The sequence below is a fragment of the Myxine glutinosa genome, chromosome 7 (genome assembly GCF_964187855.1).
Source record: "Myxine glutinosa chromosome 7, kmMyxGlut1.1, whole genome shotgun sequence".
NCBI lineage: Eukaryota > Metazoa > Chordata > Myxini > Myxiniformes > Myxinidae > Myxine > Myxine glutinosa.
In genome coordinates, this window is record NC_136267.1 from 110,668,042 (window position 1) to 110,681,342 (window position 13,301).

Genomic DNA, 13,301 nt, shown 5'->3' on the forward strand with positions numbered 1-13,301 from the left:
GAATTATTTGTTTCAATTCCAACTTCCAGGCATGTGAGTGATGCTGCGGAAATAGAGATCCACAACCAATTTAGCATGCAGGCACCAATTAAAGGTATTGTAGCTTTCCTTGAGATGTGATGGAGGATGTGATCTTCAAAGCTTCTCGTCTACAATTGAGGTGTTAGAGTATGTACCGAGTCGAGGAGAGGCAAGGAGTTGTTCTTGTTGTAGCCTCGGTTCTTCGTCAAGCAAAAAGACCAGCGGAACTCAAGTATCCCACAGCGTCCACCAGATGCTCCCAGAGATCAACTGATGAAAATATGCTGAAGAGGTCTCTTTGTTAGACCAGTGAGAGACAGCTAGTCATAATAAATGTGGTGGTTTGTGGGACAGATAAGCAGAGAAGACATGTCGAGTTTTGTGCTGGTTGGAGCCTATGTTGATATTGCATATGGGAGGGGTGGTGTCCGCACTGGAGTCTGACCAGATGGACTCTCATTTCATGACTGAGCTATGAGTCTACCATTGAGGTGCTGGGGTATGGATTTGAGTAGAAGAGAGGAAGGGAGTGAGGATCCTAGGAAAATACAAGGCCTGTTGTTGTTGTTGTTGTTGTCATAGTATATCGGGCACTGGCATTACATTATACTGGTCTAGTCGTGGTGGAATAAATAGTGCTAATGGTGTTCATTGTGAGCAGCTGCTGCGACAGAGCAATGTCTGATCCGCAAACTTCACTTGTGCCTCTGTTTTTAAATTCCTGTGCCATGCTTGGCTACTCGCTGGGTAGTGTGCCCATGGTGGGCATGCCTCTTCTGTCATCTTGTAGGTGAAAATTGAACCTCAGGACTGGGAGATATGAAGCTGAGTACCTGAAGGACTCGGCTGCCCACGGTCTTTAACTAACTATCAAAACATGCTAATCTGGATTTGTAATCTATGAAACAGAAAATCTGAATCTTCACTCCATCTTTTGGATTCAGAAGCCTTTGGCATAAATAGACATTTCAGTCCCTCATGATGTCATGAAAGAAACATCCTTTAACAAACTGGCATGACTGGACCCATGATATATATTTCCCCTCCAACTTTGTGTATATGAGGCATATGCCTACCCATCGCTTCGCTGTTAGGGTTTAATAAAAAGACAGCATGTTGCGCTTCACAAACATATTTGTTTCTCTGTGAATCTCAATGAGGATATAAAATGAAGCGAAACACGAAAAAATGGATCTTTTATAACGCGTAGTTGTTGCTGCTGTTGTGGTGGTGGTTGTTGTTGTTTTTTGTGTGCTCCTTCCATGTCCTTCTCAAGAGTTCCTGCCATTGTAGAATAATAAATGTTACCGTTGGAACCGCTGCATTAAGCTCCCATTCCCACTTCTTCAATCCCGGAAAGTTGGCTTTTGATAGACATCTTTATGGTTTAACGGTTATGCGTTATGTGCCAAGTAAATAGATTTTTAGCTTTCCAACCATGTTAATCGATTATTTGCTCTCCAATGGTAACATTTTTCTTATTCTACGACAGGAGGAACCCTTTAGCTTAGAATGAAGCATGACATATGGATGGACACTTCTCCTTTTAGTATTAGATGTGTATGTTTGTGTTTATTCTTCCGAAATTACTGAGGATATCGGGCTAACTGTACAGATATATATGATTGGCACGGTTGGGATTATACATTTTAAAAAGAAACAAAGGCACATCCAACCAAAAAGTAACTAGATCTACTCTGCTAATTTAGTAATAAACAAGCAAGAGCCGATCCGGTCTCAGGTGACGTTTGGCAAGCTTCCCAGCGAGCTTCCTCGAGACCATTAGTCCCGGATCTTCACCAAAATGTAATCAATTAGTGTTTGTCACACACCCAACCTGTCCTCCAAGTTTCGTCCAAATCTGTCCATAACTTTTTGAGATATTCTGCTCACAAACAGGCAAACAAGGGTGAATACATAACCTCCGTCCACCTTCCGTAGCGGAGGTGATAATTAGTCATTATTGAATTTGTACATTTATGAGAACAATAAACATGGTATTTCTTTGTTTTGTAAAAAAAAAAAAGAAAAAAAAAAAGATAACTGAGTGGTGTAAAGCCTTCTGGCTTGTGGCATTATAGGATGTCACAAGCAGAGTAGAAATAGGATACCATGTGGCCTGGAGTGTGTGGATGGATACTTTTGCCCTGGTCTACGACTAGTCTTGAGAATTTTCTCCTGTGCTAGAATAGTGATGTTTTTCTGTTGTAATATACGTATATAGCTTTATTTATAAAACTTCGTGCAATCTATTTGGAATAAATACAAAATTCATAATGAAGTTATGTATGGTTCAAAATATCTCCCCAGCCGATGCCCTCCGAAAGTTGCTTTTGCTGGCAATGGGTGTGCCGAGTGAGAGTGTGCTGAGGGAAGTTGCACCATTTGACGAGTGGGGCCTCACGCGCTCAAAAAGCTCAGCCAGCTGTCCGGAAACGAGTGATGGCACTCCTGTGGTCCTTCCACGGCGCGCTGAAACATTTGGAGGCTTTGATAGCAACACAACGGAAAAAAGTGAGATTTGTATCCTAATCTCTTCCCTTCCTCCTCCAGATGATGATTGCTTTACTTAACGTGCATTTAACGTTGTTGCACATTGTAAATGTGTGGTGGAGACTTTCAGCAATGATGCATACCAAAGTGCTCTGGACACTTGAAGAGTGGCTCCTTTTCTTAGCCAGATAAGATTCTAGTTCAATTATCTTGGGGTTAGATTATAAAAGGCTTGTCCACCTTCACCAAACTTGATATCCAGACCTAATTGAGCCACTCACGACCATTGTGGCCTGTCCCGCAATGCTGAACTTTTGAGTTTGCAGCCCCTTGATTGCTTTTGCTTGAATTCTTTAAAAAAAGAGAAACTTGTCAAACTCCCTTGAAGGTGTTTTCGTTGTATAATCGTGACTTTGATGGATTGCTTCCCAAAATGGGAGCATAGTGCGTTCTTGTACGAAGGAGCTCAATTCGAGTCAATAATGATTACGATTGGTTTTTGACGCACTCCTGGGAATTATAAAGCACAATTTCCTTGTGTTTGGGGATTTTCTCTGATCCTATAGGTCGGTGGTTTAATATTTTCACTTCTAATTGGTTAGTACACAGGGCGGATCCAGGGATTTCAAGACAGAGGGGTGCACCAAGCCATAGTGCTGAAGGGGAGGCGGGATGAAGGGGGGACTGGGGGGTCCTCCCCCAGGAAACATTTTAAAATTGATCGTCAGAAACGGCATTTCGTGCGTTCTTGAAAGTTTCTGCAGCTCCTTGCATTCTTCCCTGGTCCAACAGTTCAACAGATTCGCGATGACTAATGGTCAGATCGAGGAACTGGTGAACCGACTTGCCCAGCTGTTCCTTCTGCTATAAATTGATGAATTTTGTAGGTGTGTGTGTGCATGCGGATTAATGCTCCACTCATGTGTTGCGTCATCTCCACATGATCTTCGCGTCATATCCGCTGGAGCAGCTGCTGCAGATGATTTCCCTTTGGATGGTGGATTTATGTGACGAAAGCATGGTTTTTTACCGTCGCACTTAGAGTGTTTTATAATAAAGCAGAAGTGATTTAAAAGCCACCTGGAACGTTCCTTATTCAAAACAATCTGGACACGAGGGTCGTTCCAGGATATTCATAGCTTATTTATCATTAAAATCTGAAGGGGGGGGGGGTTGCACACACCCTGCACCCCCTCTCCCCCCCCCCCCCCCCAGATCCGCCAGTGATACACCTTTTAATCTGTACATCACTTAGTCTTCTTTTCCATGTCCGTTAGCAAACCTCTCTCGCCATTTTTTGAGAACAATCATTGTCCTTTGTTCAAATTATATATCATTTTGGATATGTTTTCATGGAAGCCTGGACCTTTGCTGGATTTTCAACTGATGATTGAAATTATTTAAATGAAAGCTCTGATATTGATATTATTTAAATTTAAATCCAGACATTATGGTTTAATAACTTGGTTCCCTGCAAGTTTAAACATTCAACATGCGGCCTCATCCCATGTGGATTTCTTCAGGTGATCTGCGTGGAGTGAGAACCAGTTCAGATCCACTACTTCTCACCTCAAAGCTGGAGCCACTAAGTCCTTCCCAGCAGGTCTGTAACAAATTTTTTGGCACATCTTGGAGGTAGCTGCAGGATAAGGGAAAGTCTGGAGTAGGAGGAAGGGTTGTGGGAGTTGTGGGACTTGGGGGAGGGCAAAGGGATTTCTGAGGTCTAGACCTTTCCCTTTTTTCACAAAAATAATATGGCTACCCCTTCAAGTCAATAATTGTACCCCGATTGAAAATTTTAATTTGGCTTTACACGCTCACTAGCTATACTTTTTCTTCAACATTTTAAAGACCTGTGGGACCAAACTTCTTCAAAATCCTAGATTTACAATGTTGTTGTTTGTTTCCATAATATCTGTTCATACGAACACAATGTATGTGATTTTTGCACACAAATCTAATAATTTACCTATGTACTCTGCATGTCCTCCATAGACAATCGATATGATGCAAAGCCTGATGCAGACCCTGTTCACCCTCAAGGTGAGTACTAACAAACAAGCGCAAGTGCATGCATGTAGCGAGGCCATGTGATCTCTGTCCCTTTTCAAATACTTTCGCATAGAATCCGGTTTGACACCCGATAATTTTACACCAGATTAGAAATGGAAAACACCACATAAATCCATTTTTAATCGCACCTTGAATTGCTGATTTGTTCTCATGATTATTACATGTCTATCTTCTGGTCATCACAATAAATTTCTATAGTTTTTTTATTTTCTTCTATAGAATGACTGTGATGTGATATAGAATGTGTGATATAGAATGTGATCGTGTGATAGTTCTAGTGTGATATAGAATGATAGTGTGAGTGTGATAGTGTGATAGTGATAGTGTGATAGTTCTAGTGTGATATAGAATGACCATCTATACCCGTGGTTCCCAACCTGGGGGCCATGGTGTATTTCTCGGGGGGCCATGGGGTAATTTGCCGGAGGCAATGCAAGATGAATCCCTGGATCTCCGAAACGATTCATTTGCCAAAGACACATTCGAAGAGAAGAGCTTGACGGAGTTTTGGGTGGGAATGGGTCGCTACCCTAATATCAGCCAGATAGCTATCCGGGTGCTTCTGCCATTCTCGTCTACCTATCTCTGCGAAGCGGGGTTTTCCACGCTGTTGAATATCAAATCGAAACAGCGTAATCGGCTCCATGTGAAAGATGACCTCCGCTGTGCCCTGACTGTGATTCAACCACGGATACCCCAATTGGTAGCTAAAATGCAATTTCAGCCATCCCACTGAGTTTTTAATTCGCTTTTACGGCGCATGCACCACGTCCATAGTTTTGATTACCTGAGTTGTTGTCGAATTGAGTTTCTTTTTGTGAGATTATAACACACTGCATTAAATACAGACACAACAGAGGTTTTTAGTTTTCACATATTCTTGACTTGGAACCTTTTCATACTGTTTTCTTGTGTGACAGTTCTATTTTATGCTGTCCATAGTGTTGCTACTGATAATATTAAAATCTCATATCAAACATGCATCATTCGAGCGACGTTGCTTTGTTTGCTTCTTCCAAAAATGATGTAGTTGGGAGCCAGTAGGACCAGAAAAAAACTATGGAACTAAATATTCATGTTGGCTACTTGGAATTCCTCATTTTCTGTGTAATAATTTACCAATTCTCATCCAAACAAAATAGCCAATTAAAGGAAAAAACACCTCTCAGAATGCACCACAGAGCATCTAGAACTAGAAATCAAAAAAATTCTGGGGGGCATGCCCCCAGACCCCCTAGCCTGCTTACACGCCCTCCGCCACTCGACCCTCGCGAAAGGGAGGGGGGTGCTGGGGATGTGCTCTGGGAGCCAAAGGGGACCATAACACAAAAAAGGTTGGGAACCCCTGATCTATACATATAAAAGGCAAAAATCTCTCTCTCCCTCTCTCTCTTTGTATGTACACTACTCACAATAAGTTAGGGATATTGGCAGGTTCTTCGGTGTGGTTGATTTTGTGTATTAATTATGTTGAAAAAGGTTGTTGGTCCTAATTCTATGGGTATTAATGAGTGTGAAAAAACACAGCATTCTTGATTTCAATACCCTAACCCTAACCCCTATAAAAAAATTAACTCACTCCCACAATATCCCTGACTTATTGTGAGTAGTGTATGTATGTGTTCTGTGCACGGCCACATCTTTTAAGTTACAAACACCAAAGTCGGCGTGCAAATATAATTTTGTGTGGGGGGTAACATGGGCTCCACGGCCTCACACGGGGGTGTGAATGGTTGGGGGAGGGGTGTAAATAATGTATGTAAATGTGTACCGTGTAGCACCACCTGGTGGTGGTGGCAAAGGATAATACAATTTCCTTTTTTACCTGGGAAACGCTGAGGTTAAAACACTCTTTGCATGGGTAAATTTGTCCTCCTTCCTTCACACTCCCCCAGCCCCTCCCTCTACCTTTCCTCCCCCTTTCGACTTTCTTCCCCCTTTCCCCCTCTGACTCCTTTACTCCTCTTCCCTCCCCCACACCAATTCACCACTCCCCCCCCCCCCCCCCCCCTCCTCACCCCCCGCGCAACGCTGGGTACTTCAGCTAGTAGAATATAAGACTACAAAATAACTAAGACTATAAAAATAGCATGGTAAGGTGGGGCAAGATAACTCAGAGCAGGTAAGGTGATCACAGTCGTTCTATAATTTTGGATATATGGCATAATCAGACTCAGCGGGCAATGGATATTGCGTCTGCTTCGAGTCTGGGAGGTTGGTGGTTCAAACATGGCTGAGTCATGCCAAAGAGTTTTAAAATGGTACGTGCTGCTTCCTTGCTTTATTGTCAGCATTTAAAAAGGATATACAGTCACGTGAAAAAGTAAGTACACCCCATGTAAAGTTTTGACTTTTTCAACATATTTCAACATACAGCTATTTGATCTTCATTTCAACAATATTGATAGATAAAGGTGATATAATATAACAAATATCATAAAACATTTACATTTTGTAGTCCATTGCATAATTTAAATAAACATAAATGCAAATTTCGCATGTGGAAAAAGTAAGTACACCCAATTTATCACTACTTCAAATACCTAAAATTAGAATCAGGTGCACCAGCTCAGCTGCAAATGATTAAAACATCGTTAGAGAGGATCTTGGAGGAACCTGTCTTATTTAAACCTCAGACATTTAGTTTGGTTTGCTCTTTGTTGTTGAAGTATGCAGCGTCACCATGCCTAGATCAAAAGAGCTCTCTGAGGCCTTCAGAAGGAAGGTTATAGATGCCTACGAGACTGGGAAGGGATTTAAAAAGATCTCCAAACAATTTGAAATCAATCATTGGACTGTCCGGAAGATCATCTACAAGTGGAGAAGATTCCAAACAACTGCCAACTTGTTCAGGCCAGGCCGCCCCAGCAAGTTCAGCCCGAGAGCAGACCGCAAGATGCTGAAAGAAGTCTTGAAGAACCCCTGAATGTCATCACGGGACCGACAGGTAGCTCTTGCCACTGTTGATGTCAAAGTGCATGAGTCTACCATTAGAAAGAGGCTGCACAAATTTGATCTACATGGGAGGTGTGCCAGGAGGAAACCTTTGCTGTCCAGAAAGAACATCAGGGCAAGACTAAAGTTTGCCAATGAACACCTACGCAAAGACCAGCACTTCTGGAACAATGTGCTATGGACAGATAAGTCAAAGGTAGAGCTATTTGGCCACAATACCAGAAGACATGTTTGGTGAAAACCAAAGACAGCATTTGACCACAAGAACCTCATACCAACTGTAAAGCATGGTGGTGGATATATTATGGTTTGGGGCAGCTTCGCTGCAACAGGGCCTGGGCAGCTCACCATCATAGAATCCACTATCAATTCTTCATTGTATCAGAGGGTGCTTGAGGATAATGTGAGGCCATCTGTCGGAAAGTTGAAGCTCAACCGAAGGTGGACCTTGCAACATGACAATGACCCTAAACATACCAGTAAATCCACCAAGGAATGGCTGAAAAGAAAGAAATGCAGGGTTCTGGAATGGCCAAGTCAAAGCGGGGATCGAAATCCCATCGAGATGTTGTGGGGGGATTTGAAACGAGCTGTGCATGCAAGAAACCCTTCAAACATCGCACAGCTGAAAGAATTCTGCATGGAGGAGTGGGCAAAAATTTCTCCCAGTCGATGTCAGAGACTGGTAGACAGTTATAAGAAACGCCTACTTGAGGTTGTTTCTGCCAAAGGCGGCAATACCACCTATTAGAGCCAAGGGTGTACTTACTTTTTCCACATGCGAAATTTGCATTTATTTAAATTATACAATGGACTACAAAATGTAAATGTTTCATGATATTTGTTATATTATATCACCTTTATCTATCAATATTGTTGAAATGAAGATCAAATAGCTGTATGTTGAAATATGTTGAAAAAGTCAAAACTTTACATGGGGTGTACTTACTTTTTCACGTGACTGTAGTATGGACAAACAACCATTGTGGTGGCTTCATTGAATTGAATTCAGAAGTGTACAAAATAAGTGGTTGAGTTGCGTAAACCTTGCCCTTAAGAAAGCCCCACACGAAGAAATCGCACGTGCCCACTGGGGTCTCAAGGTCCGCGAATGGCTCCACAAAATTTTTCCCCACCGGTGGATGGGTTGCAGTTCGCCCAATATGCCCTGACCCCCTTGGTCGCCAAGCCTCACCCCATGCGATCTCTTCTTTCTTAAACTTACTGTCGACATCGAAGATCCCAAAAGGCCATTGTGTGCTGGTACCCAGATCAAATTTTGTGCTCGTGGTTAGCGATATAATTTACACTACCTGTGCTATACGAGGGTGCTGGGGTGTGACTCCGGCACAAACATGATTGGCCAAATGGCATCCTCCTGTGCCTGAATTGCCTTACCTGACAAATTTGATTTGGATGTGACATGGACAAATATCCCTTCATGTTCAAACAGTGGCAAATGTTGTACACGACATTTATTATACACAAATACTTCATACACAGATTGTTTTTCTAATAATGAAGGGTTCATGCCTGGGAAAGTCATTTAAGTCCTATTAAAACGGCACAAATGGGAGCTTCAAGTCTGGAATGTAATATGTGTTATTTGAATGGCCTGGTGAAATCACCACGGTGTGGCCTTCACTTCACCCCATTGAGGGCCACTCGATATACCTCTTTTTACATTATAAAAGAGTCTTGCCATGAAAGAGTTCTTATATGTAAACAAGTGCATTTGGAAAAGGCTTTTCTTATCGTATTATGAACGGATTTGCTCGTCATGAACCGAGTTATTTTGTTCCGATGGCAGCCACAATTAATAAAAAAGGTAATTCACGATTTCAATCACCTTCTATCCCATTCAAGGCTGATATATATTTATTAAATTGAATTATTTTATTCAAATAAACTAGTAAATTCATGGGTTGTTTGTCTGATGCAGGTTGCAGTGAATAGACGTGCTTCCGAGCATTGGCATTCCTCTCCCACATGCTCTGATGTGTCGTCGTCGGACAAGATGAGGGAAAGGACAGACAGCTCCTTGCGATGGGAAGAACGGCGTTTTGTGCATCTGGAGAAAAGGGAATCCAGGCTGTGGCAAGCTGAGAAGGCATGGGAGGAGAAGCGGGCCTGCCAACAGAAAGAACTAGGTAAGTACAAACAAAAGTCTTAATTACATCTTTGGAAGCTTGTATGATGGGATCGAGGTCGCAGTATAACCCCCGCTGCTTGTTAGTAATGGAAAGGATTTATTTCCAACCCATTTAGTCATAAAAGTCTCTTGATAAAATGTTTTTACTTGTTTTAAATACATTCCAAGGTGCCAGTTAACAAAGAAAGCAACAGTGTAGGCAAATATATATATATATATATAATGTTACGCCTGAAGCACACCAAGCCAAGCCTTCCATCACACCGGCTTTATTTATGCGACATCACACACAAAATCTATTCCTTATCACACTCAAAATAGGAAATCTATTCCGACACATAAAACAAAGAGGTGGTCCTGTCCACCCTCGACTCTGATTCTGCAACTGGACCTGACGGCATCAGCCCACGGGTCCTAAAATCCTGTTCTTCCGCTCCTTCACTCCCTCTCTCTGTTCTCTTCACCCTCTCTTTTGCTCAAGGTCATCTGCCATCTGCTTGGAAATCAGCCAACATGACCGCTTTGCACAAAAAAGGTGCAAAAACAGATCCTAGCAACTACAGACCAATCGGCCTTCTCCGAATTATCAGCAAAGTCATGGAATCCATCATTGCTTCAGATATGAAATCTTTCCTCTTCTCCAATGGCTTGATCTCTGATCATCAATTTGGTTTCAGACCTGGTCACTCTACTCTGGACATGCTGCTTCTGCTTTCTCAACAATGGATGGAGGTCCTCAATGCCAAAGAGGAAATTAGAGCTGTCGCCCTTGACATATCACGTGCCTTCGATACGGTCTGGCACCCCGCTCTGCTCACCAAACTCTCCTCCTTTGGTATCCATGGAAATCTCCACGCATGGCTGGCGGACCTCCTCTCTAGTCGTAGTCAACGTGTGGCCCTGAATGGGTTTCTCTCATCTCCTCTTCCTGTTCAGGCTGGAGTTCCCCAAGGCAGTGTTCTGGGCCCTGTGCTTTTTCTGGTCTTCATCAATGATCTCTCTGACTCTTGAAAATCCTCTGTATCTCTTTGCTGATGACTCTACTCTCTGTCACTCCATTCCTCATCCCTCAGATCGGCAGTCTGCAGCCTCCTCACTCTCTGCAGACCTGGACAAAATCACAGACTGGGCAAACAAGTGGAACATGTCTTTCAATCCTGACAAATCTCACACTCTTACGATGTCTCTCCGAAAAGACCGACTGGACAACCCTCCCATCCACTTTCTGAATAATCCTCTCCAAGAAGTTCTGTCACTCAAGCTTTTAGGTCTCACTATCTGCCATGATCTTTCTTGGGAAACCCACATTTCAAATCTGGCCTCCAAAGCCAGTCGCCGACTGGGCATCCTCCGTCGTGCGAAGTCCTTCCTTGGCACACCTGAGCTCCTCACCACATACAAGGCTTTCATCCGCAGCTCAATACAATACTGCTTGTGACCAGGTGTGTTTTGAAATGGTATTATATATACTAGGACGTGCCCGTACGTGGGTGCCCGTTCCGTGGCCAAAAAAAAAAAAAAAAAAATTCCCACATTTAAATCAAGTGTACCTCCCTGTCTTTGCTAGCCATGACATTCGATGCCATTATAGATATATATATATATATATATATATATATATATATATACTGTATATATGTATATATATGTATATATATATATATACATGTATATATATATATATATATATATATATACAGTGGTACCTCGGCTTACGAGTTTAATCCGTTCCGTGACGGAGCTCGTAAGCCAAATCGCTCGTAAGTCAAAGCAAATTTTCCATTCAAATGCATTGAAATGCTATTAATCCGTTCCAGCCTCAAAAAAAAAACACCAATTTTTTTTGTTAGGTGCTTTTAAATAACAAAAATGTACTTTATAAATAACAAATAATGTATAAACAAGCACGACCTCGTATATACTGTACATAATACAAGAGAATGTAAAGAAATAAACTGGTTTTATTAAGCAGAGGAGAAGAGCATGCCAGGTGAGGTGTGCGTGTTGTCGACTTGGCGAGGCAGTACGATCGTACTCCTTCTACGATATGTACGATTTTGAAGCAGAAGGAGTCCATAAAGGCTATAACGCCAGCCAAGGGCGTTACGATTATTTCAAAGCTCCGGACCTCTATCCATGAAGATATGGAGAAGTTGTTGTTTGTGTGGTTGAAGGAGAAGCAGCTCGCAGGAGATACCGTGACCGAGAGCATCATGTGTTTGAAAAGATTGAAACTCGGATATCGAGCACGGACCACGAGGTGTTTTTTCTTTTTTCTTAATCTCGGTTTCAGTGAACTTTTGCTCTGTGCTCACGTGTACTGTACCTGTACCTGTAATGGTACGTCAGAGGATGGCACCTGTTGTCATCATATTAAGTGCAAGATGTTCTGCATCGTAAGTTGGTACACCGTGGTCTTTCGGCGGTGTTTAAGCCGGCCGTCTTGGCTTCTGTCACCATTGGCATTGAGTCTTTCGATGTAGGTAGGTCGTTGTGTGCCGGTGCCTTGGCCGAATTCCTTCATTGCTGCATTGTTAGCTCACCTGGTTTTTTATACCACATCTTTGGTTATCGGACCAGCGAATGACGTCATCTCCAAAGTATGGCTTATTCTCACTTGTCTTGGACGATCTTCTACTTCTAGCCTTCCACCGTGCATTTGGTGTCCACTGTACTTACTGTACAGTGCCTGGTAAAATTGATGTAATGGGTTTTTGACCGTCAACGCCATGAACCGTCATGAACCGTCATGAACCGTCATGAACCGTCAACGCCATGAACCGCTAACACTCAAAAGCCCATTTATCGCGCCTTATAAAGCAAAACGCAAACCGAAAGCCATGCCTCTCAAGCGAGGCGTGCTTCCGTGGTCACGTGATCCACAGGTGTAGCTCATTATACCCGCACGCGCGACACGCTTTGGCGGTCACGTGACCAGCCACTCTGGAGGCGGGGATCCCCGCCGATGACGTCACCGGCTGGAGCAAGGAGATTCCTCGCTCATGTATTTCGACGATTGCGTGTTTTATATCCAAGCAGAGATGCTTTCACGGCAAGATAACCACGTGACCGGAACCGGAAGCCACAACCGGAAAATTCAAAAAAATAAATTTTTTGAGCTCGTACATCGGATCTCGGCTCGTATCCCAAAGCAACAAACCGCCCGAGCGACGGCTCGTATCCCGAAAAACTCGTACGTTGGGGCACTCGTAAGCCGAGGTACCACTGTATATATATATATACATATATATATATATATATATATATATATATATATATATATATATATATATATATATATATATACAGTCACGTGGAAAAGTAAGTACACCCCATGTAAAGTTTTGACTTTTTCAACATATTTCAACATACAGCTATTTGATCTTCATTTCAACAATATTGACAGATATAAAAGGTGATATAATATAACAAATATCATGAAACATTTACATTTTGTAGTCCATTGTATAATTTAAATAAACATAAATGCAAATTTCGCATGTGGAAAAAGTAAGTACACCCCTACATTTATCACTACTTCAAATACCTAAAATTAGAATCTGGTGCACCAGCTCAGGTGCAAATGATTAGAACATCAGTAGAAAGG

At 42.3% G+C, this 13,301-nt stretch overlaps 1 protein-coding gene across 2 annotated transcripts in view; it reads left to right on the top strand.

The window, feature by feature from the left end:
* Positions 1 to 13,301, top strand: part of LOC137431578 (uncharacterized) — a 243,576-nt gene that overhangs the window by 198,373 nt on the left and 31,902 nt on the right. For both annotated transcript variants that reach the window (XM_078782122.1, XM_078782121.1), the window contains 4 exons: positions 2,332 to 2,535; positions 4,038 to 4,117; positions 4,510 to 4,557; positions 9,485 to 9,692. In XM_078782122.1, coding sequence (XP_078638248.1) covers positions 2,332 to 2,535; positions 4,038 to 4,117; positions 4,510 to 4,557; positions 9,485 to 9,692 — 540 coding nt within the window. The remainder of the gene's footprint in view (positions 1 to 2,331; positions 2,536 to 4,037; positions 4,118 to 4,509; positions 4,558 to 9,484; positions 9,693 to 13,301) is intronic.